Source organism: Chroicocephalus ridibundus, chromosome 4 (genome assembly GCF_963924245.1).
Source record: "Chroicocephalus ridibundus chromosome 4, bChrRid1.1, whole genome shotgun sequence".
NCBI classification, from domain to species: Eukaryota; Metazoa; Chordata; class Aves; order Charadriiformes; family Laridae; genus Chroicocephalus; species Chroicocephalus ridibundus.
Window position 1 is genome coordinate 51,608,891 of NC_086287.1, and position 26,496 is coordinate 51,635,386.

General features: G+C 39.1%; 1 protein-coding gene across 1 annotated transcript; it reads left to right on the forward strand.

Annotated features, from left to right (window-relative positions):
* The first annotated feature begins 1,429 nt into the window (after positions 1–1,429).
* Positions 1,430–25,006, forward strand: TRAF6 (TNF receptor associated factor 6). Its single transcript, XM_063332890.1, has 7 exons — positions 1,430–1,530; positions 9,561–9,887; positions 16,204–16,354; positions 16,968–17,126; positions 18,025–18,096; positions 19,437–19,514; positions 20,337–25,006. The coding sequence occupies exons 2-7, from the start codon at positions 9,592–9,594 to the stop codon at positions 21,216–21,218; spliced, it is 1,638 nt and encodes a 545-aa protein (XP_063188960.1). The 5' UTR covers positions 1,430–1,530; positions 9,561–9,591; the 3' UTR covers positions 21,219–25,006.
* Positions 25,007–26,496: the final 1,490 nt, after the last annotated feature.

Sequence of the window (26,496 nt, forward strand, 5' to 3'; positions counted from 1 at the left end):
TTGCATTGGTTTCTGTTACAGCAGGGGCATTAATACATGACTATGGGTCTAAGCTTCACAAACCATACAGACTTGGAAACTGCCCTGAATAAAGGCATTTCATTTACACTTGAAATAAAAGCTCCAGATAAGTTCCGTGATTTCTCAGTTAAACCAGACTGGACAGCAGCGCTCTGGGTACCTTAAAGATTACTAAAAATGGTATTTTTCAGCCATAGAAAACTCTCCGTCTAAGGATATCTGTTTTACAAAGCTATGTAATGACAAACGTCCTCATTTTACAGCTAATGAAACTAATATACAGTTTGTCCAGTTGGCATGAGAAAAAGGATAGCTCTGAAATTCAGCCAGTTGTCCAGGAAGGGTCCACAAAGTTTTAATTATTGTATTTATTCTTAATATAAAAATTTCTTTATTGTGGTACTTTGGAACACTATCTAAAGACCCAGCTATCTCTCTCCTCTAACTCTTAGCTTCCTGGCAGGTCTTAACAAAATATGTAAGTATGTTTTGGACAAAAGCAGTGCTTGGAGTGGTGCATTAGGGTCTGGCATGCACCCTTGCTCCAGGAGCAGCTCCCTGCCTGTGCCTGGGAGCTCAGCACTTCAGGGGAATCAGGCGGTTTAACGATGGTTCCCTGGTTTCCAGCTCCCAGGGAACGTGGCACACGGCCAGAGACATTGAAAATCACCGGAAAAATGTGGCCCCATACCACCACCACCCCCAGGTTATATATCCCCAAATGCTGGAAACAGAAGTGTTTGTCGGATTTAAATATGTGTTAGTCAGATATTCTTGCCAAGAAAATTCACTGATGCAAACAACCAAATTCCCCTTGTTCGTTTTTAAGGAAATGAAGCTGTCTTTGTGTTTGCACTGTCCTGTTTTTTCACTTCCTTAAAATTGCCTGTTGTCACAAGCCAGAGGGAAAGGTTAACCTCAGCACTTGCCCTGCAGGAGGCCGGGCACCTTGCTTTGGTTCCTGCAGGAGATCCCTTGGGTCAGTTGAGGTTGAGAGAGAAAAGTATTCCTATTAAGAATTTCTTTAACATTGAGAAATGGCTTTTTTTTGCGAATCCCAAGCCATTCATAAAGCCCTTCCTCAACCAGCTTTCAACGGCTCATTTTTTACAGGACTCACGACGAGTGAATCCTGGTGGTTATTCCTAAAAGCATCAGCAGCGCGGAGTGAAAACTGGTATGGCAGTAAAATCCACGGCTGACACAGAAACTGGTGACGCCTTTATTTCTGTTTTTTTTTTGTGAAGGGGATGGCAGCTTCGCCCAGGTTTCCGCAGCTTTGGCGAGGCTGCCCGGTAGGGACCAAACCCATTCCCGCTCCCGCTCTGCGGAGAACCGCCCTGGAGCTGCCGCGCGGCCGCTCCCCCTCCGCGCCGGCAGGGGGCGCTGCCGCGGCCCTGGGGCCTCAGCGCGCCCCGCTTGGTCTGGGTGACCGCCGCCCCGCTGCCTCCCGAGGAGAAGGCGGAAGCGGCGCCTGGCGGGTAGCGGCGGCGGGGCCGCGGGTCGGCGGTGAGTACGGGAGGGCAGAGCGCTGCCGGCCCGCCGCGGTCTGCGAGCGGAGGCTGCGGCGCGGGTCGCGGCGGGCCTGGCTCGTCGGACTCCGACAAGCGCGGGGTCGGCCGGGGCTCCGCCGGCGCGGGCCGCCGCAGAGCGCTTTCCCACCCGGGCCGGAGCCGCTGGCTGGGGAGCGGAGCGCCGTCCTCGCTGCCGGGCCCAGGCGGACCGCGGCGCGTAGCGCGACGGGCTCTTCCCCGGGAGAAGAGCTCGGCCTCTCGGCTCACGCCTGTGCCGGCCCGGGGCCGTGCCGGTGAGGAGGGCCCGCGCCGCAGCAGGGCGGTTACTCGGGCCGGGGCGCGCCAGCCTGCGCGGGTCCGAAACTGAAACCGTGGGGCGGCCTGCGCGGTGAGCTCGGCAGCTGCCGTGCCTGTCGGCGGCAGCCGCTCGGAGATAACGCTGGTTTACGGGCGGTTGGAACCCTGCTGGGCCGACTTTCTCCTGCCTCTTGGCTGTGTGGCGTGTGCCGTGGGGCAGGTGTGGGAGCGTTAGCAGCGGGTAGCTCCCTAGTGGTAGTCTGAATTGTTAGAGCCTGTGCGGCCTCGAGTACGTCCCCTGAAAAGTGGGCTCTGTTTTGCCAGCTGTGAAATGGAAGTAGTCAATAATTTCTTCGGGAACGTGTTGAAGATCTGTAAGGATAATTTGCAAGAGAGGTTACCATCTCCAAAATCGATAGCTCTATTTTCTGGTAGAGACTGGCAGTACTTAATATAGATGGTAAATTTATTAACACAAGTAGTAAGTTATGACTTTAGCAGTACTTTCCATCAACTTCATCTGATTTAGATAAGTCACACTGAGTCTTTTCATACTTAAACGGAAATCTTAGCTGTAGGTGGGAGGAAAATGTTCTAATTATATCCCTTATACCTAGTAGTTAAAGCTAGCCAAATGTATTTTCTCCGTGTTTGCCTCTGACAAATGCTGCATATCGCAGAGTTACTTGTAAGCTATGTGGACTTTGTTGTGTCTTAGATACCATTAACAGAGTGATTAAGAGAGTATTGATTTGAAGTTTCTGGTGAGGGAGAGGTATGAAAAGGAAGGGGGAGAGGCAAAGCTAGGGGCTGCACTAACAGCTTGTTTAACATCTCTGGTGCATTTGTCCCTGTGTTCACCATCTGTGTTAACACTTGCAAGCAAACAGCTTTGTCTTTCTGTAGTATGAAAGGGCCATAAAACTAGTCCCAGTGGTGTCAGAAGGAAAAAAGATCACAGAAGGATGCTGATAAAAGCACTTGGATTATTTTCATGGCAGGTATCACTTTGGGCATAAATCTTCTAATTGTTACACGTTGCCTTCAGCTTTTCCCCGCAGTTAAAGATTTGTGGAGCTCAGTCAGGCCCCATTGAATGAGAAGTCATCAAGACATAGATGGCTTTTTAAGTTTTATAATACTGCATCACTGCAAACTGCTTTCTATTTAAAAATTGTTCTACTATATTTAAAAAGACAATGCACACAATAGGTACTTACGCTGATAAAACTTCAGAATGAAAAAATGTGGGAGGTGAGCATGCTTTTTCTTCATTTGTTGAACTTTGATGAGTTTAATACATCAGGAAGAGTAACTTTTGTATCTCGATAGCAGAAATTAGCTAGACAAATATAAAAAGGTTTTAGATCCAGACTGTGAAAACTAACAATGAAAGATTCTGGGTATAAAGCATACCAAAAAGAAAATAAAAGTAAACCTAAGGTAGAGTGAAAAGGGGAGATGTTTTAGTTGTTTCAGAATGTGTGCGTAATTCACTCTTTCTTTTCCCAGGGTCTGAAATTGTTTCACTAATGCCAGATACAAGCTTAATGCTTGTTGAGGTAGATAGTACTTAAATCTAGCCTGGAGACTGTGCCTTGTGGAAATGACGTTTGTTTGTAGCCATATTTCTCCCTGCCTCTTTTTGAAGTACTTTCTGTTCTGATGTTTACATTGTTCCTATTATGGCAGCATCTTAAATTCTCTGCAGATCTACTGAGGGATGTAGAAAGGTGCAGTGCGTATCTCAAAGTGTTCTCAGTGTGCAAAGGGAGAGCAGAGGCCAAAGACAGCAGAGTCTCTGCCAAAGTAAAGAATGGTATCGTTCTTCTTACGAACAACGCTTTCTTTGTATTTGTTAATCTGAAGAATTCTCAGTGAAACGTCTCTAGAAGTTAATAAATTGAAGAAAGGTTTGGGGGATTTTGGGTTGGGTTGGTTTTTTTTGGTTATGGAAAAACCCACGGAATATTTTGGTGTTAAATACAGTATAGTGCACTTCCACTGCTCACTAAAATTAATATTCTTTTGACATACTTAAGTAGGATAACATATGAACATAACTGGGAATATGCCACCATCCTAAATAGAAATTAAGCATAAAAATATGCGATTAAAGCCTGACAGCATTTTTTCCAAGCAAAGAGAAATCACCTGGAAAGCTTCAGAAACCCCCCCAAAGGCCACTCTGCTCCAGCAGCAGGAGCTCTTGATAGTGTCTAATGAGCTTTTAATATTGTTGTTTGATTGTATTTGCCTCAAACCAAAATTCTTATTTTAAATTTTTAGGTTCACATGTTAAAAAGGTAAGTATAGCGGCTATCTAAAGACTCGTAAGTCTTAACAGTTACTGCTATCAGAAAAAAAAGTTGATGTCTCAATAAAGTGTTTGCAACATGCTTGCGTGCGTTTACAAGAAGCTAGAATTTGTTTTTTGCAGTTACAAGTTCTGCCCGAATCTCCTATTGCTTTGGCTTGTGTAGCCATTTGATAGCTTTGAAATGAAAGTGGTTTATAGGTATTAATTAGAAGGAACTTGCATCATTTTATATGTTCTGCTTGGATGAGGCCACAGTGATGATAGTTACAAACCTCATAATGCAAACATAGTGCTTATCAGATGTCAGTAGACCATTGATTAATATGCCTGGGAATAAGTGTTGCAAGTATTGCTTCATAAACAAATTATCCAAAGTCACTCCACTGGTCTGTCAGTCTCATGGCCCAGAAATGTATATGCACAGAACTGTTCTCAGTGAGGCAGAAGAAGAAAAGAGAAAAGTTTGGCTAGTTTTTGTGTCCAGGCAGCTTTGAAGGCATTTTCTCTGCTTGCTGTGTGCTGGCCAGGCTGCAAGCAGATTGATTATGTTTGTGTACTTTAAGTAAGGAAAGGGATTTGGAAGAGTTTTTTGGATTGGTTTCCTTATTTATATTGCTACTCAGGGTGAGTTTTCTAGGAAAGGGCATGTGGAAATTAATTGTATTCGGTACTTTCTGATTAATATTCAAATTTTCTATTTTGTGGTAACTGATACACTCTCTGTACAGTGTTCTTTCACCTTTGCCAAATGCTCAAAGGTATCATTTCATATTTCAGTAGAAATAGGATACAATACTTACTTTTATTTCCTCCTTATTACTCTAATTATAGTGTAATTTTCCGGGCAATCTGAAGATATCTTCTGGTAATATTTTTTTTTTATTATTATTTAGAGAAGTTTCTGAATTAATCCTGTGGCTCTTTGGAGCATGAAAATCTGCAAAAGTCCTACCTAAACTCCGTTACAGTGTGGAACTTCGCAAATGAGAGTTCTGAGTTTTGTTGCATGCATTACTTTAAAATATGACTGGTTTTTAATTCTGTTTTGAAATTGTTCTTGTCAGTCGTAAGGTACATTTTTCCTGCAGGAGTTTGCTCTTCTGGTCTGACTGTGCTATCTCAGATCAACCTAATCACTTTGTAATGCAACACTGTAAATAGCAACATAGCACGGGTTACTTACTGAAGAAAGTTTCGTTATGGTTTGATCTTAAAGTTGTAAGAGTAGCATGGGGAACCCCTGTAGTCTTAACTGTGTCTTTTCTGGGGCATGAAGGTTTGATCCTTAGGGCATTCCAGATTTCTGCAGCACAAGTAACGATCAGACAAATTCTGTCCATTACCATTTGTCCGGAAAGCACCTTCCTTTCTGTTGTCAAACAATACAGCTGTTGCCTTGGAGAGAGAAATCAACCTTTCCTGGCCCAAGGACTTTGGGTACCTCATGTGTGGAAGCTGAAACCCATTATCTATCTACTCAGCAAGCACGATAGGACTTCCTAGCTCTAGAAAAGGGCATTTCAGGTGCATTACCAAACATAGTTTTAAGGTTTTCTCTGCCTGAGAAACTTCACACTAGCAAAAACAAGAATCACCATCTATTGATCCAGTTTAATTTTATTTGTTCCTCGATATGAAGGCTGGATGTTGTCCAAATAAAAAAGGTCATAGAGCAGGCTACCGAAGTGTTTAATGTATGAAAACTACCAATATCAGGCAAGGTATTATATATTAATATTTGCATACTGTTGCACTTGTATTTGACTCGATTTTGTTCAGCACAGAGGAAGAATAATAACTATTGTCAATAGGAAGAAAAACTGATGTGGTTTTGGGGGGATGTTTGTTAGGTTTTACTTCACTGGTAATCTATTTCATAATGAAAAAGAAAGGGTAGCAATTTGATGTGAATTTTTGGGATATTTACTGGTTTGGGTTTTAAAATCCATCCTCTTCTAGGCTGACATTTTTATAAATTCCCCAGGGGAGTAACATGCAAAACTGCTACAGTAGGCTCACAAATTGTCTGCTCCACCTTCACTGGGGGAAAGGCCTGTCATTAACATTGAAAGTATACCCTTGTCTAATTGATTTTGCCCTAGCACTGCTCTGTTCAAGAAGACCCTCCTACTCTCAGAGGGTAAAGTAAGTGCCAGAAGGAACAGAACTAGTTCCTACTACAGTAGTTACAACTTGCAGAGGAATTGTTTTAAACTATGGTGGAGTAATCAGGCCTCGGTTAAGGGTCTGAGTAACAGCAGTGTGGATATTGATTTGGAAAATTGTGCCTTGACCCACACCTATAAATATATGTGGAGGAAGGAGGATTTTCCTCACAGATAAGATGAAATGCATAAGAGTAGTAGGAGGAATCCTATCTTACATAAAACATGAACAAAATTAAAAATCTGGCTCTTAATCACCTTAAGTTGCCTCTTTGTGCCTGAATTTCCCTATTTAAAAAGAGGAGCCAATGATACTTGCACTTCTTTTTTTATGAACCCCTGTTATATGCAGACAAAAAGCTCCATGTGGGAATGGAGTATATAACTGAATAAGGGGATTTTTGTGTGAGACTGGGATGTTGACTGGTTGGAGTGACTCATTCATTAAAATGACCCTGGTATAGGATTTTGTTTCTGTAAACAGAATGTACATACCTGCTATGTCTGTGGAAACAATTTAAATGGACAGAGAACACCACTTGCACAGCACTTAAATCTACAAAGTGTTCAGCTGTCGAGATTATACTGAGTCAGATCCTGTTTTCTTCCTTATGAGAACAATATTTCAAATAGTAGGGTTTTTTTCCTGGGAATAGCTCAAGGGAAGGGTTGTGCACTTCTTTGCAATTAACATGACAGCTGAATTTGGGTAAAGCTATTATATTTTCCTCCTTGCGACTTCCTGAATTCCTTTGTGATGTTGCTAAAGGGGTATATGTCCCTCTTCCCTTTCTTAGTCTCACTAAGTATACCCTTGTGGCTTAGAATAATGTGAATTTCTCACTCCTAGGCTGGTCTGTGGATTCTGATATCCTACATACCAACGTTCCCACTCCATTGGCCCAACTTACTTCCTCTGATTTTTCATGAAATATGGTCTGTGGACTAATCATGCTCTGCAGTGGCCGTTAAAATGGAAACAAGTTGGTTTTTTTCTCCAGATGGCAATCTGAAAAATCTTTCTGTCATGGAGCATCTTTCTAAGCACTGATTCTTCTGCTTCCATTCTAAGTCATTGGCGGGGGCTACTCAGTTCCATAGGATTAAATTGATCGTTGTTGGACTACGCCTGAAGCAACTGCTGAGAATTTACTTGGTGTTTAGTTTGTATTGCTGTTGTGTTTAGGAGTTTTGATTATAAAGCCTGTTGTGGTAGATAATGTATAGGGATAATACATGGGGACAGAGAACAGGAATTGAAGTAAACATCACTCCTCGGATGCAGTTCCAGACAGCTCTGCTATAGAGTTATTTCTGCCTAAAGTGAGCATTGCTGACCAGTTCACTACAACCCTAAACTGTCAAACTGTACTTTGAGAGTCTGTACCTTAATGGTATTTTGGAAATATCAGGAATGCTACTCTTCAGATACTTCTTATACTTCTACATACCTCAACAAAATGGAAAGTCACATATTTACAAAAGAAAATAAAAAGATTTTTGGATTCTAACTGTAATTGACCTAAATATGGTAATTTTGCCCGTTTGGTTTTGTTTGGCCTTTTTATTTTTTTTTTTGGTCTGGATAAATGGTCATACACTGTTAGCATGGACAGTATTGCTAATTGTTTATCATGTAGGTGGCCTAAAATGCATTTCTGTAATGTTGCCTGTGTTCAAAATATATTTCCAGTAAATGCTAGTTGAGGCTTTATGTGATTAGTATTTCTTTTCATGTAATCTTCAGGTGTCATATAATAAGTACCCAAATAAAACTACCTATATGTCCTCCTGCTACCCATGAGCATTTTGTTAAAATGACTTGTGATGTTCAAATTCTGATAAAAGTCAGGAAGAAGTTCAGTTTTGTGAGCTTGTGGTCAAGGTAACCCTATTAATTTTGCATCCCTCACTGGCCCCAGAGTCTGCAGTGGTGATGCAGATCAACAGTCCTTACAGTTCAGCTCTTGATTAATCCTTAGATTTTCATCCCTAATATGCTTTAAATGATGTAATGGTATTCAGTGAATGCCGTAGGTGAACGTTGCAGGAGACTTTTGCCTATACTGCTGTGCAAAAGAAGATCAAATCTGGGCTTAGGGGGCTTGTGTTTCATGCCTGGCTCCGTAACCCTCAGCCTGCTCGTACTGCCTTACGCCTGCTGATAACCTCTGTGTCTCAAAGAAATGTCATTCATAGAAAACTAACTACCATAAGATTCCAAGAAAATGGTTGTAACCATCAAAAAATTGAGGGAGAAGAAAATATCTTGGACTTCTAGAATTTATATTTGTTGTTTAGACCTTTCTTTAAAGTTCCCTCATTCAGTGTAGAAACATTGGCAATCTGTTTGGGGATAGCAGCGTATTTTTTTTTATTTCATACGTGTGAGTTCAGTCTGCATTGTGAGCAGTGTTTTAAAAGCAGGCTTTACTATGCCATTCACCGCTCTTAGGGAAATGTGACTTTTGTCTTCTGTTCTTACAGTCATGTCCCTTGTCCTCCCTCCCAGCTAGACTTGAAGAGGGAGAGTAAGAACTCCGAACACTAGTTGTTTGTAGATAGCTTTTGAGCTGTGGAAGTATTACTTTATATTGTGTGTGGCATCTTACTCAATTTAAAGTCCTGTTGGCAATTTTAAAATGTTATTAGCAATGCAGTATATTTGAATTTCATTTGCAGCACAACATTTGCTTGGTTTGGGTATTTGGACTTGCATTTTATTTGTGGAAATGCACCTAAACTGATTTGAAACCAATACTGTGAATTGCTATATGCGGAAAATGTTAAATAACACTTATTCATTGCAAGGAAAATGTAATTGAGCTTTTGTCGTCCAATAAAGCTTGGTTTTGTATAGCATTTTTCATGCAAATTACATTTGAATGCTTTAGAAGTAAATAATACTGAAGGGCTAAAGAGGCATTTTCATTAAGCATAGCAAGGAGATAGAGTATTCCTCTTTTTACAGAAATTAGGTAGTCAGATGAAAGAGATTACAAAAAAGTGTGTATGTATGTTTGTGTTTGAACTAGGCTGAGAAGATGCAGTACTTTTTACTATATATCACAAGATAAGTAAAAAAGATAACAGAAACTGTGACAAAACAAATCCAGTGATTTTGAGTAGAACCAAATCTGCACCGTTGATTCAGTGTTTCTAGTCAGAAATAAAACTTGTTCTTCACTGGAAAGGAGAGTCTTGGAATATTTTAAATTAACACATCTTCTTGTCATCTTGCAGGGCGTTTCTGTGTAGCACTTGATTAGCTACTATGAGCTTACTATATAGTAATAACGGTTGTGGAGCCCGAGACGTGGAAAGCGGCTGCTGTGCAGCCATGGCCAGTGCCTGCAGCGTTGGAGCAAAAGAAGACAGCGTAAGCGTCAGCAGTGGGACGGGAAACCCTCCAAGCTCTTTCACAGAGGAAACACAAGGATATGATGTGGAGTTTGATCCGCCCTTGGAAAGTAAATATGAATGCCCAATCTGTTTGATGGCTCTTCGGGAAGCAGTGCAGACACCGTGTGGACACCGTTTCTGCAAAGGCTGCATTGTCAAATCAATAAGGTAAAGGAAAATTTTATGGAAGCTGCTTTTAAGAAGAAATTAGCTTACCAGAGCAGAGTAGTTTATGGGCAATGTAAATTGAATAGAACTGCTTAAGGTGCGTTATCATGAGCCTGGAGGTTGCATGAGCTTTAGGTATTTTGCCATTTTTACAAATTTACTCAGGTTATGAATCTAAAAATTTGATTGAGTAAACATTAAATAATAATTTTTAAAGAGTAGCCAAATTCTCTAAATAAATTCAACTTTCAGCCTAGGATTATTAAACCTATCTTTTCCCCATGATTGTTTCCCTAGATAACTACAGGCAACTACGGACAACATGGTTTCTTGGTGCAGATACAGCAATTCATGCTTTCAGTTCTTCACTTGAAATCAGCTGCTTCTGCATTGAGGTGGAAGAGAGAATGTAATGAGGGAATAGTCTCGAACAAAGTGCTGAGAGAAGAAACTAGGTAGCCTACTGGGGAGTGGGAATGAGATATGAAGGCAAAAACAGACTGGGCCCATAAAAATGAGTGATTGAAAGAGCAGGGAAGGGCAGGAAGTATGCTGGTAGAATTTACTTCCCTCAAACCTGGAATACAGTCATCAGTGTCTCACACGTGTCAGTGAGTATTGGAACACATTGACAGAAGGCTAGATGTGCTGTAGAGTTTTTCCTTCTTAGCACAAGACAGATTTTTTCTTATCAGTTGCTCACTTAGCTCAAATGTCACAGTACTTTGGTAGGAATCTAAATACTTAATTCTGTGTGACCCACATTGAATTGGTTAATTTCCAACCTTACTTTGCACGCTTTTGTGTAAAGATCATCAAACTGTCTTCGATGTTACTGTACAACAGGTTTTTTTCCCAGACATCAATTTTTAGCATGCAAAATGGACAACGCTTTCTCGATTGGTTTTCCATACCATCTATCCATAGTTCTATTCCATTTCTTTTTCTTCATGGTTTATCATTTGTAGCTCACTAAACGAATAGTGTGCCTGCAACAATGTTCTTGAATACAGTATTTTGTGAGGGTTATGTGGGCTTCCCTGTAGCTTCTGTCGCTGTTGTATCTGACGCTACTGTATTTCTTCATGACGTGCCTTTTAGATCAAGGTGGGAAATGTTGGAGCTGAGCATGAGAAGGCAAACTTAATTTTGTGTTCCCTGCTTATGATAGCAAAAGAGCAGGCTATTTTCCTTTCAGCAAACACAGAAATGTCTGTGTTTCCAGCTCAGTTCTTGTTAATATTAGTTTCATGAGTATTTCTGAGAAAAGGATGCAAATTCATCCTCCAGAAAATGCAGAATACCACCAGTATTCATTCATGAAAAGTGACTTGCCTGTGGATTCTGCAGAGGAAACTGAGAGATACTCAGTTCACTAACCATACCATGAGATCACTCTGCTCCCTTAGTCCCTTGCCATGTTCACTATGTTCCTACTTCTGCAAAAAAAGTACGTCAGGCCTTACCCAACTGCATCACATATTCACGTCAGCCAGGTGCATGGAAGGAGGCAATTTTTTTGCCCAAACATGAACCTGTCAGCTTTGACTATAATCCACTTCCTTAGGCACAAGCAGTTGGCTTCAATTTCTGGCCTTTGCTTTGCACATTCCAACCTAAATTCTTTCAGGAGGTTAATTTACATAATTTCATGCATGCTTATAAGAATTGAACTAGATGTTTGTACTAATAAAGGCCATTAAATTTTGGTATTCCTTACTTGCTCTCTCTGAGTTTGCTCTATTTGTTGGCAGTAGCAGTTTTTATACTATTCTTTAACTTGGTTATTTCTGGAAGAAAGAAAAGAAATCTTTAAATCTTTTCATGGGAGTATGATGTCTATAAATCCTGAAGGTAAATTAGTCATACTTAGGTATGCTGAGCTTTAGAAATGTCTACTCACTAATCACTTCAAAGATAACAGAATTCCTAGGTTGAAAACTGAGGGGAAAATTACTAAACTTAAAATTATTAAAAACGGGTGTCTCATTTCCAGTCTTTCAAATCCTTAGCGGTTACGCTAAGGTGATCTTGTTTTCTCATCCTGCGGCTTCTGCTGACGGGATGCAGTTACAGTCATTCTTTAGAATTTACCACAGGACTGAGTGAGGAACTGCAGTGAACCCACGCTCAGAATGCAACATCTCGTAGCAGGTAGAGAAACTTCCTTCTTAAACCTCAGGCAAGGGAAATGGTTTCTCTTCCTTTTTAAATTAACAGAGCGTTTGCTCTGCTCAAAGTTTTAGGTCTGCAAATAGTTTCAATGACCAGAGCTTTTACACCCTTTCCCTATTTTACTTCATTTCTATAGGTAGTGTTAGTGTTTCAGTGAATACTAAACACAAGTGGAAAGCATTTTTCATCTTAGACTCTATAGATCATCAACTGTGATGTTTCACTGACAGTAAATGTTTTCCCTCATTCCTCACTGAAATCTGTCTCTGGAGAATGGTTTGAGTGAATGCTTGTGAAAGCAGAGCAGACAACTTTAAGTGCCAGACCACTCTAAATCCCTGAAGGGCTGAACTGCATGCTTAATTGAGATCCATGGATCAAGCTATCGATTTGGAGTAGATAGTGTCTACAGTACAGTACTGATTTGGAGTATGTAATGTCTACAGTACTATATTGATTGATGTCATTGAGAAGCTTCTGTAGGATTAAAATGAAAATGGAAAGTGATTATTACATTTTTTAAGTACTGTTTTTTTCATTAAGTGATTGTCACAGCCTTTATTTGATCAGGAAGAAATAGCTTCTGTTTATTCCTCATTTGCCCAGTGTCTGCCTCAAGTGAACACAGATATTAAATCACAGATTTTGAATCATAAAGGATGGACAAGCAGTTTTTGAGTAATTGCTTCTTATGACTTTCACAAACAATTGTAGTTGTCCATGTTGAACAAATTGTGGCTGCAAGCAAAAAGATTTTTTTAAAAAGCTTTTAAAGAGCGGAGGCTTAGATCTTACAATGTGTGGGACATGATTAGACCAGATGGATTTGATCACAGTAAATGTTTGCCTCCCAGAAAGTCTTGGCATCTTTTTAAATAAAACAGTCTGAAGTGCTTTGAAGTGCTGTGAGTCATAGCAGTGAAGAAGCTTACCTACCTAAGTAACTACAAATACTATTTTACAAATCTTATTGTCTACAAAGTCCTTGATTAGAAATTTTAGAAGAACTAAGTTCAGATGCAGTAGCTAATTAAATATCACTCTAGTCTTTCTTCTCCTGTATCTTAGAACAGAGCCCATTTCGGGCTTGTAGTAGAGCTTGCCAAGTATGATAACCTCTGTTTATCAGAAAAGCAGAATTACCAGCTGACTTGAGACAGCAAGGAAAGCTTTGGGTGCTAGCAGCTCATCAAACAGCCACCGTGGCTGCAGTTAAAGTGTATGCTAACTGTTTTCAGCTTTTAGGCTAAACTGCTCAGTTGCAAAAAATCACAGAGCAGGCTTTCCTTTGAAACAAAATTATTCTGGCTTTACTTTTCATACCTATATTTTAATTTTGAGGGAAATTATAGGAATATCCATTGTACTTTGTAGCAGATGATTATTGTTTCACAGGTACTGTTGTGGGTGGCACAGCCCAATGTGATAAATAATTCCAGCGTAGAAAAGCCTCCGCTGTAATGTAAATTAGAACTGAGGTGTATAAACTCAATTCTGTGTTAGGAAATGTATAGCAACATCTTTGTGTGTGGATGGATCTAAGCAGCCTTTTAAACACAATCCCAATACTTGTAAATGGTGTTTGAAGTCCGTTTAATATACTACAATAAGTTACTGCACTTTCCTTACTATAATAATTGGAAAATTGCCATTCATTCTTATTTTACCCTTTGTCTGCTAGTTATTTAAGCTGGGGATCTGATAATCATTATTCAAAAATAATCTGTTGTTGGCTGTTATTATATATGATTTTCTGTGTAGGAATAAGGCTGCTGTCTTATCAGCAGGCTGTCGTGTTTTGGGCCGGATTGGCCGCTGAAATGAATGGCAGATGCTCTCCCCCACCTCTCTCTCTAAGAGGAGAGAGAGAGGGAAAGAGACTTATGAGTTTAGAAAAAAACTAAACTGCTTTAATGAAATATTAATAATAAAATAAAAATAAAATAATGAAATATATACAATATATACAAAACTGTATCAAGCTCACAGAATGATGATGATGATGATGATCGCATTACAAGCAGGCACTGTGAAAGTCCCAGACGGGACTCGGCGACAGATGGGAACTGGATTCCAGATCTGGATTTAGGAATGCACAGACTGGGATCAAAGGCAGACAAACAGAGAGAGTCGAGTCTTCTCAGTTGGCGGCCATTGAAGAAAGAGGGCTGATCCCTCAGCTTGTATACTAAGCAAGATGCATGTATATATACATATATATATATATATGCATTATATTGAGCATGATGCAACAGGGAGGGAATACTCTGTTGGTCAGTTTTGGGTCACCTGTCCTGTCTGCTCCTCCCTACAGGTGTGACCCCTTTACACTTTTCTGCTTCCAACTCTCCAGCGGGGCAAATAACAAAGTTAGCTGTTAACTACTTAGCAAAGTTAGCTGTTAGCTAATAACTAGTTAGCAAATAACAAAGACTTTCGCTGTTGCAGCTATATGTATAAGCAAGAGCCTCTCTTCATACCGTTCTTTGGCATAAATTAGAAACAATGACATCAGTCACTGGAAGTGGACTACAGACTTACAAATATGCCATTAATTTCAGAGAGTTCAGTTATTTAGAAGAGACTTAGCTGCAAAGTAAAATTACTGAAAAGAAAATTGGTTCTGTTTTACCTCAAACTGGGACAGCAAGCCTACTGAACTAGCATTATACTTCACTAAACAGGGTATTTGTAACCAAGTTATACTGGTGAATACAGATTTGCTGTAGGTTGCCTGGAAAGTGAGGGAATGTTTCTGAGTTGTGACAAAGATTAGCACGCTGATTGTAGCTCGGGGAGCTATGAAACAAAATGGTGCATTAGGTATTTTCTTTATTCCATTTGTTTAGGAGTATGACTATCAGACTTTCAGCAAGCTAGCTCTTGCAAGCAAAACCTAGGAAAGGAAGTTCATTGTCTCTTTCTGAAGTCTCGGCGTTACCCCTGCTTCCTCTAGCAGCATTGCTGATGAAGGAGTTGCTGAGCAATTATTTCCTTTTCCAACAAAGAACGCAAATTCCCTCATGGTCTCCACAGCCCACTCGGTTTACTTCCCCTCATGGTTGCGAGCAGTGACAATGATCTGGCCTTTGATCTTTGCACCGCAAGTGCTCTCTGACATTTTTCCACCCCATGTATTTTTCCATTTTATTGCTGTTTCCATTAGCACTTCAGCTCAGAAGCTTTGATCCGTCATGTCTCTTTAACTGTATTACTTAATTGTGAATAGATATGTTCACCTACTGCTTTCAGAAATCAGCTGATACTGCATATTTTTAAAGTAAAATTTTGTGGAGGTGGTCCCTTATTTACTCTGTTTGTAATGATTCTTGTGTTTAAATGCTGCTAGACAGAACCTGAAGAAGTGGAACATGCTTTTAGTTTTCTTGTGCCAGTTGCATGTACCCGCGTTCCACCATCAGACTCCAAACTTTGGCCAGTTAGCGCTAACTTCCAGTCTGTTTGCTGTTAAAATGGCTTCAGATACAACACCCAGTTCCAGTGTAGTTCTCATAGTTATTATTAATTTTTGCATCTGGAGTTTTTTCACCCTTCTTTGCTATATAAAAAAAAACAAATTGAAGGATGACCAACTGATCAAATGGTTGTACAACAAAAACAGCAAAATGGGCTATATGAAAAGTAATGCCAAATAGATAAAGTGAATCCTAAAAAAAAAAAACAAAGGAAGTTTTTGCTTTTTCTCTCAGCTGTGATCACCTTGGCTGTTTATAAAGTGAGAAAGAACGGAGAGGAGGTCCAAGAATCTTTGAAATAATATGTGAAATATTCTTTGATGTTTGAGCTATGTGAAGTACTTACAGAAATGGGACACTCTTAAGTTTCTTTACATCATCCTCAGGTTTATTTCCAAAGTATCTATCACAGCATTTGTCCAAATAAAAACTATTGAGTTGGAAAAGTGCTGTGATCCCAGTCATGTGAAACTCTAGTGAAACTTGCGTATTGTCAATTTCTCTGGTGTACATTGCATACTTTCTGGTAATTGCCACAGAAATGCCGTTGTTTTCAGACATTTCTTAATGCATTATAATTTGGCTGCTGATGTCTTGCTGGTGTAAAAATATTTTAAATGAAGGGCAAAGCAACTTGTAATCTCCTTTTCTTTTCTGCATTGTAGAGATGCAGGTCACAAATGTCCAGTAGACAACGAAATTCTACTCGAAAATCAACTTTTTCCTGACAACTTCGCTAAACGGGAAATCCTTTCATTAATGGTTAAGTGTCCCAACAAGGGCTGCAGTATGAAGATGGAGCTGAGGCATTTAGAGGTGAGAATTAATTTTGAAAATATGGAACCATGTTTAAATGGACAAGTAAAAATTCAAAATAACTTAACTAGATGGTCATACCTGATACCTGCTTATGCCGATTCAGTGCATTGTTCATTCAGGACTATAGCTGCATGTTTATTGGGGTTTTTTTGATGAGTCTTTAATTTTAATTAGGTGATTCTCAAGTGAACATCGTAGTGCATGAAAATTGTCCTAATGCAGCTTTCTCTTTAGGATCATTCATGTTTGTCTTTTGATCAGCTGTATCTGTACCTCACACAAGTTCCCTAAAGTCAGTTCAATATTCCCTCAAAGCAGCTAGATATATTAGTTGAAATAACTGTTTTGGAAAATAATATACAAAGTTAAAGGATAAACATAAAGCTAAATTTTTACCTGAGAGCATTCTTAAAGCTCTGAATACATGAAGCCCTGATCTTAGTAATGAGGCAATAAGAGGCCGTTGGTAAAGTCAGTGTTAGTGTATAAGGATTTGTTTGCATGAAGGAAAGATTGCAATTTGTTCCTCTTGTACTGTGCTTTATCTTGAAAACAGGTGAAACAATAGTACCTGTTTGTAGTATCAAATCCCTCTTTTCTCCTTGTTCAGGACCACCAGTTGCAGTGTGATTTTTCCACTGTGGAGTGCCCACAGTGCCAGGGAGCCTTCCAGAAGAACCATCTGAAAGAACACGTGACACAGGAGTGTCCGAGGCGTCAAGTCTGTTGTCCAAACTGTGCCACATCTATGGCCTATGAAGATAAAGAGGTACTTAGCAGGAGTCTTAGTTCTTCAACCTTCATTCACGTGGGTTTGCTTGTAAATGGAATGTCAGTTAAAAAAAAAAGCTTTTGGTCTCGCAGGGCTGTTTGTGCTGCACAGGTGAGGGGCTGCAAACTCAGGACATTAGTCTAGAACAGGTGAAAGCTGGGGAGAGGATTGTGCTTAAATACAGACTTCTTGGAACTCTGTGGTGTGAAAAGACTTGCATAAGAACCATTGATTTTTGTCCTTACCATCACAGAGGCCAGTATCTACTACTAAAGTAACACACAAGCAATATTTACATTTACAGTTCTTATGCCTGACAGAAAGGATGTGTCAGGAGATGCATCTTTTGGGGATATGTGCTAACAGACAATACCAAGATCATTTCGGAATTCTTCTCCTAGCTCTGCATTTTTTCCTTGGGTGATACCAAGGGTAGTCCTTTGATTTTTGAGCTTCCATTCCTTCATCTGTATATGGACGTGTTTTATCTCAAGGGCTGTTAATTTTATTATATCATATTGTGAATTGTCAAACAAAAGTACCTCATATAGTCCAATAATACAAAAAAACCTTTAATATAGTTCCACTGCAATTGAACATGAATTTCAGAAACTTTGGGATACATTTAGACTCCTTTGGAGCATAAAAGCTTTAGGAAATAAAATACCTGCAACTCTATGAATCTCATGTATTAGTCCAGGAAAAAACAGGAATTACAGAAAACATACTATCCAGGGTAAGGGGATTGTCTTTGTTTCACAGTTGCATACAGCTAAATGCAAAATTTGAAATGTAAAGAAAAATACAACATCTTATCACATGTGATGAGCACTCTCTTAAATTGTGTAACTTTATTGATTCTTTCTTTCCTCTCTTTTTGTGTTTGATAACTAAGCTTCATGACCAAACCTGTCCACTCGCCAATGTATTTTGTGAATATTGCAACACGGTGCTCATCAGAGAGCAGGTAAGGGGCTACATTTATCTGTGGTTAATCTGGGTTGGATGTTTTGTATTTACGTTGCTGCTTTAATCTGAAATTAAACTTGAAGAAACAGTTTGTCTACTAGCTAATAAATCTCTACCTGTCTCTCTCTGAGAATGTTGCATCCAGTGCAGGTGTAATACTCTTTAAAAAATGCTGCTCCAGCTTGCAGTTGCAGTCTGTAAGACTGTAAGCCTCTGTAAGATTTTTGGTTGCAAATCACTTTGTTTAGCTATACTGCGTCTTGACAGGGGCCATGATGCATGTTTTTCATCTTGAATGAAGGTTGAAGAATACCAAGCAGCTGCCAGTGGTTACAACTGACACTAGAAGACAAGGCTTTGATTTGTGCAGAGAGGGAGTATTTGTAATTGGAAGGCAGCTATAAATATTTCACTATCAAACTGTAGATGCTGTCTGGAGTTCTGCTTCTATCGTAGTAGCCATTATTATTTATTCTATTCAATAATAACTTACTTCATTGACAGGAAAATGGTAACTGTTATTTAATTTGCAGCCTACCCCTGTTTGAATGGGATGGCAACTATGTTAATGACCTGGGTTAAAATAAAGAATCATCTTGTCAAATTGGAGGAATACTGTGGAAAACAGATTTGAGTACAGTAACAATAAAGACGAAAATCTGTTGTTAGGTAGAATAATGAACTGCAAAAATAGGGAACAGAGAATGGCTAAACTAGGTTTAGAATTAATGGCTGACCTATATTAAGTTTGTGTTCTACTTCATCATGATATTTAAATGTGGCACACGTACTGGGTTATATAAACAGGTATTTTGCCTGTGAAACCCAGAATTATTCTTTGTTCTGTTTAGGGTTCATAAGGCCTCAGCTGAGGCTGTCCAGCTTTTGAGGTGGGGATAATAGGGAGGATCCAGAGCAGTGAGATAATTGGGTCTGGAAAACATGGACCGTAAAAATTTGAAGTAACTTGGGCTTTTTGAGGAAGAGGATAATGAAGAAAGACACAATGAGTATATGCAAGTAGTGCTTCAGAAGGCACTGTGATCTAGCTTGAGGATAGGCTAGAAACAAAAGGTGTTTCTTCTAGGAAGAAAACTTGAATGCTTTTTGATGTCTAATGTAAGAACAGAGGCAATTAATTGTTCAAGTACATACAAGGAGGATGTAGAATCAGCTAATGGTTTTGTTCAAACCTTCCATATTTCTTTGAGAAATTGTATAGGTATAAACTGATCTGACTTCAGGTACTTACTCAGAGTCCATCCAGCTTTATTCTTTTAGGATGCTATAAAAGAATACCCTTGACGAAAAATTAATTTCAGATCTGATTTGTTTTAGATGCCTAACCATTATGACAATGATTGTCCTACTGCCCCAGTACCATGTTTTTACAGTGCGTTTGGGTGTCCTGAAAAGGTAAGCCTTTTATCAGAATCATTAATGCAGACCTTCTGCATGTTTTTGTTGGTTTTTTTTTTTAATGTGTTTTCCTATTCTTGTCTCATTCACCAGCCCAAATCCTCAGTGATTTGTGGGGATTTTTGGTTTTGAGGTGTCTTAATTCTAAAACACTACATGTTGATATATTGCCTTTCAAAAGTTCTTTTCAAATTTAAAAAAAACTGTGAATGATTTGCTTGATGAACTTGCTTTTATTAATCCATGAGTGTTTTCTCAGCTTTCATGTCAATAAAGTAGCTTCTAGGATTGTGACCAAATAAAGTTATGGCTCCTACAGTTCAGTGAAGAAAACCTGACAGTGCTTTAGATTTGATTAAATTCTAAAACTATTTAATCTGGATACTCTTATTTCTAGTTGTTTAATACCTCTTTGTAAAAATGGATCTTCTCCCTTCATGATTTCCACATCAGTTTTCATACACCTTTGTATTTGGTACTATGGAGCATTTTAGCAAATCAATGAAGGGAATACAATGCTGATTTAGAACACCAGTAAAAATACTAAATGTATTTTTATCAGTAATACTTTTTCACCATGTCACTATTTCGAGTTGAACAGTATTTGCCCACACGCATTTGAACTTCTTTTTTTGTTTATCATATCAGTGATTTTAAATTTGGAGCCCTTCATTGGTAAAGTGCTACTTTGTCACATCTCCTGTCCTTGATTCACATTACAGAAGCAATTAGTTGTTGGATTTTCTTCAGTGCCACATTAAAGATGTGATTGCAGATAATTTTTGTTATGTTCCTAATGCCGTATCTCTTAAATTCTAGATGCAAAGGAATGAACTGGCACGACATATGCAGGAGTTCACTCAGGTTCACATGAGAATGATGGCTCAGAGTTTTCAAAATATCAGTGTTACTGCTACAAATCCTGTACCCTTCATCAATGGCCTACCCTTTGAGCCTGCCCTTTTCTCACATGTGTCACATGCCGCATATGATTGTAATCCAGAAGTTGAAAACTTCAAAGAAACTATTCAGCAGTTGGAAGGTCGTCTGGTAAGACAAGATCATCAAATCAGAGAACTCATTGCTAAAATGGAGACTCAGAACACTCACATGGCAGAACTCAAACGTACTATCCGAAATTTGGAGGGAAAGATAACTGAAATGGAGGCACAGCAATGTAATGGTATTTATATCTGGAAGATTGAGAACTTCAGTGGACTTCAGAAAGCTCAGGAAGAAGAGAGACCTGTTGTAATGCACAGTCCTGGCTTCTATACTGGAAAGCCTGGCTACAAGCTGTGTTTGCGCCTGCATATCCAATTACCAAATGCTCAGCGTTGTGCTAATTATATCTCTCTGTTTGTCCACACTATGCAAGGAGAATATGACAGCCATCTGCCTTGGCCTTTCCAAGGCACCATACGACTTTCTATTTTGGATCAATCAGAAGGCCCTGAAAGGCAGAATCATGAAGAAGTAATGGAAGCCAAGCCAGAGTTACTAGCCTTCCAGAGACCAACAATTCACCGCAATCCAAAAGGTTTTGGTTATGTGACTTTCATGCACCTGCAAACCTTGAAACAAAGAACCTTTGTAAAGGATGATACCCTTCTAGTGCGCTGTGAAGTTCTAACTCGTCTAGATTTAAACAGTCTTCGCAGAGAAGGATTTCAGTCTCGCAGTACTGATGGAGCTATGTAGCTTGTAAGTCTTAACCAGAGGAATGGAGCCACTAGTCATGTTGTTCTACCACAGTTACAAGTGTGCTTCATTGTCATTGTAGGGTGCATTTGGAAAAGATCATAGTTGCCAAGATAGTTGATCTTCACCTGAATAGAACTTTGTTGTTGCTGGTATACTTTTTTTTTTTTGTATAAGGTCATATGTTCAAATATTTGGTATTGTTCTCTATTAAAGTAATAAGCTACTTCTGTAGCAAGCTAACTAAATGAAGTGCTGTTAATTAAAACTTAACTGCCTACAAGAAAATCCTACTGAAGTATGTGTACATCTCGGTTTGGTGAAACTTACGTCAGAAAAGACCTGTAAATCTTTTTGCCTCGGTGCCTTGGAATAGATACTGTAGCAGGGAAATCGCTAAATTAATAAAGATGAGGGGAGTTTGTTTGTTTTTCACAGAGCTTGGAAAAGTTAAGACAGTTTCTGTATTGCCTCATGTGGAATTTTGAATTGGCTATGAATCCGAAGTCAGGTTAAGACTTTGCTTACCTAACCTGGAGTTGATCGCATTACCCTTCCCTCCTGCGGAGTTAGCTTCAGGAAGTTGCATGTTGATGTAGAGTTGATACTAGTATTTCTGAATGACATAGGGTAGTGTTGTGGAGAAGGCTAAATGACTCTGAGCTGAGTTCACTGAAGAAATATTTGTGGTCTGAAAGTGCTCCCCTAATTCTCTTTATTTTGATAATCTTTTTGTAAGTGTGCTCTGGGCCCAGAATGTCTATCACCATCGCCTGATTGAAAAAAGTGTAGCATTTGAATGAGATACTTTTGTGCTGGTGGGATCTCCTCCTAGCACTGGACATTTTTCAGGTTGTGAGTGGATACATGAGCAAAGGTATGTACAAACTAGATACTGTGATGCAGAACTTGTTTTACTGTTGTTGAAACCTGAATTTGTACCAAAGCTGAACTTGTGACCTGTGTCTGTTCAAGTGATCTCTTGGTGTTCTGGGTGATGTATGACCTATGTCATCTCATATGAATTCTCAGTGAACATCTGGCCATACCAGCATCCAGCTGTTGTGGATATTTCCTATCCCATTAGACAATAGGAGCTGGGCCACCCTCAACACTTTGGAGGGGAAGAAAAGCCTATTAATTAGAGAATGTGAGGAAAAAATGCAATCCTGTTTGCTCTTAAGAAAAAAATATGGCTTCCATAGTTACTCATTTACCAAACACTAGATTCACTATGTCAAGAATTCATGCGCTTACTAATGTTGCATGTATTATTGTTTTCTGTACTGTTTGTATGCCATATAAATGTTAGTTTTCACCAAAGCTGAGTAGTTCAGGTTCACCGGTGCTAAAAATTGTAACTTATTGTGGTGCTGATAAAGTTCTGAACCTTGTCTCCAAAAGGAGGAAAGAAAAAAGTTTTGTTCACCCCACAACTTAAGTACACGATCTGATACCAAAGAAAGAACTACGCCATATGTAAGCATATGTGTATTATTTCTCCAAGCTAGTAAAACAACCTAAAGACTTGAGACACTGCAACTTGAAAGATAATGAAGAGTATTCCAACTGTTTGGCCTCATCAAAGCAATCCCATGGGGATCATCAGTGGGGAAAGCGCATATGCTTAATATATACAAGGCTAATGAAAGCCTACTGTATATGCTATAAGTATATTGATTTGGGAGGATTCTCTGCCTGCCTGCCTGAGATTAAAAGTTACGGGACCCAACCTACCACTTTGTTCATCATATCCAGATGAGTAAAATTTATTTCGGAGACAGAGCCTATTAGTTGAAGGACTGTGTTCAATGGAGTATTGTCACTACTGAAACATGAACTTCCTGGCTAATGGTAAATGCAGTCAGTTGTTGGCTTATTTAGTGTATTCTGTGCGTTTAGAGGACAGGTAAGCATATATTACTCAAAATAGGAAAAGATCCATGCTTTAAAACTGTCTTTTTAAATCTCTTAAGTACTTTTTATACTGAATAGCCTCTTTGTATTGGCTGAATTTTTTCAGTGACTTCAGTTAGAGCATTCCTAGTAGTTAAACCATTCTTAACCAAGAACTTTTAATGTATGTGGCAGTGCCCAGACCCACTATATACAGAAGGCGCTGTACACTAGTTCTCCAATCACTTTCAAGCTATGTTAGTTATTCATGTTTTTCCAAGATGCTCAAAGACTACCATTCTCCTCTCTTTATTTTGGGGAGGGTTGAGGGGGAGGGGCAGAAGAAGCATTTGTAACTTGAGAGCTTCTTCCTGCCACAGTTCCTTTCTCAACCCTAACAATATTAACAAAAATGTCCTTAGTCTGTGTTCTAATAGTTTATACCCAAGACCCATTAAGTGCATTAATACTTTCTTTTCTTTCGAAGCTTTGCAGTTTTGCTTTGAGCCTTATCTGATAGATCTGACATACTTCTGCCTTGGGAGGAAACTTAGCTTGGTGGCAGGTTCAGGAGTTTAAATGATTCGGGTTAATATTGTACAAGAGCAAAAACCAATAGGAAATAGAAAGCTACTGCATGTATAATACTATATTGGCCACAGTAATATGAATGCTTTATTCACTGCTGCTATTCTACTGGGTTTGTATTTTAATATTACCAAGTAGAACTCTGAGTGATGCTAAATTACTGTAATGCCAGAGTTTTGCATGAGAGACTTTCAGAGCTAATCTGCTAAGTATCAGTTAAATCTTTGTCATAAAAATTATAAATTCTAATGAAATGTTTATTTATCTATTTGTTTGATTTTCCTCTTTCTTCCCGCACCTTCCTAGCTACCCTTCATTTTAACTGCAGTTCCAGAGTTTTCTCTTACAAATAAGATCATCTTCAGCTAATGGAAGAATTTATGAGTCTACATTGTTCCCATCTCAATGTGTAGTCTTCATAACTGTTATCTTTTATTCCAACTTTTCTAAGGTTAGCACAAAGAGATTCAGTTTCTATGTAAAAATATATTTTCACTGAAACAGCCTCTTTTCTTTTCCCCTTCCTCCAAATCTAATCTTCTCTTTTGAGAAATTGGTTTACCGTGGTGGATTTGAGGTATAATTGCTAGAACTACTTATATGGAAGAGAAAAGTATGCAGTGTTGAGAGTGGTCTCTAAAACAAATATGAAGAAATACGGGGATTTAACCAGATTCCTGTGTAATTTCTTGAGGAATGGCGTTCCTTAGTTCCATAACTCTTGATGCTTTGCAGCATTACTGGATCTCAAGGTGGTTTAGAAAGTGGCTTAGCTTCTTCTGTCTTCCAAATTTCTGTTGTCTCGAATGTGTTTTAAGTCAGCCATTCTTGGTATGTGTGTTTGCAAAGCTGCTATGGCACAAATTTTCCAATTATAATATATTGCAAATGTGTTTTCTTTTTGCCTCTGAATGTCTTCCCCTGCAGGGCAGGGAAAATTATTTTACTAAAAACATTGGTATGTAATGTATATGTGGGAGGTCAGATAATGTGAGATGTATAGACTTGTTTTTTTAAGTGGTCTCATGATATGCCTGGTCATGTTTGCTATCAAGGGATTAAACTTGCTAATGAAATAAAATCGAGGTGGCCTTTCTGTTCTTACTTAGAGATGTTTTCACATCAAATATGTTGATGACGGATGCAAAAGAATATTCAGGGGTCAGTGTTAATGGTTTGTATTGGTTTGCATTTGAACAGAATGAAAGTGCTCCTGTTCCCTTGGAAGTACTGATAGATTCTTTAATATATTTTGTAATTAATGCAGAGCTATATTTCTGACAAGATTTTAAAAAATAAACTAATTAAACTGTGCACTGTATGTTGCATCTTTATTCATATGGATGGCTATTCAAAAATATTAACTGGTAGAGGACCTCTGTGGTAGCTTCTCTGTCTTGTGTGTTTCAGAGTTGACAGGTTTTTGATGAGAGATGCCGTGGATCATAGAGCACCAAGAAGGCAAAGAATGTATTTCAAGGTAAAAAATTTTGTTATTTATAAAGGGTAGTGATAGTTTTATTCATTACTAGAAGACAGTGTAATTGATGATAAATCGAGTGTTCTCATGATCATCCTGTAATTTAAGATGCAACTCTGAAAAATACTGCACACTCTCACCTCTGGCCACATCCTGCTTGCTTGTTATAGTTGTCACAAAAACAACTATGGCTTGAAACTTTTTGCAAGGTACTCAAGATCAGAAACCAAATCTCTGTTGGTAAGAGAAATAAGTGTTTGCTTCATGGCAATCAGCTAATTTATCTCAGCCACAGAGGCATTCCGGATCTGCTTTTTAACAACATCTGCAGGAAGGGAAATTTTGACTGTGAACTTCATGCCCTATAGAGTGTATAATATTCAAGACCCTCAAATTCTTCTGAGGAAACTTAGTGGTATTTACTAGACATAATATCTAATGCAGTGCAGTTAAAGTCAAGTTAATTATGACTTTATCTTTTATACAAATTGGTCGTAATAGCTTCCATAAGTAATGGATAGGCAGGCATGCTCAGATGCCAGTATCTGTTCTGTTAATCCATTTTTAATGGTCCATATTTTTAAGTACACTGAAATCCTCTTTTGATGAGATGAAGTAGTAACGGCCTTTTTTTAAACAGGAAAAATAGGCATATGCAGCTGCACCTATTAATAGAAAGTCAACACACAGCAATAGAAGATGCCAGGAATATAAAAGTATATTCACACCCATGTAAATACAAGTGTCCCAGGTACCTGTACATTTCTGAAAAAGCTTGACTTTGTACTACTGAACTAGATGTGGCCCAAGATGTTCTGACTAAATATTTTATTGGGCAAATACCAGTTTATTGCAGCAACTTCACAGGAAGAATATGTTTGTTTTAGCTAAAATCCTTTCTGGTGCAAAACCAGTTGCTCTGCTGCCTTACTCGTCCCCAAAAAGCACCAGCCCAGCACTAAGGCCGTTCCATCTGGAAAGAGAAAGCGCCTTGTGCAATTCCTTACTATGCTATCCTGTGTGAGTGCACACAGTGCCAGACTTCAGCTCTTCTTGTGCCACATCTTCCGTTTAGGTGTTGTGACGACTTAGCCTCTTCCAAGACAGCATTTACAGAAGTCAATAAAACTTCCTAAATTAGCCTCAATGAGGGCTGAGTATGCTATTAATGTGCAACAAATACAAAGCGATAGAATGGGAAGTGAATGGACCAAAAAGGGTGAGTAGGCTGTCTGGAAACTACGCCTGTCTGGATGAAATGAATGAGATGGCTGATGAATTCTGCCTGTTGCATGTTTTGGCTCAAAACCAAAA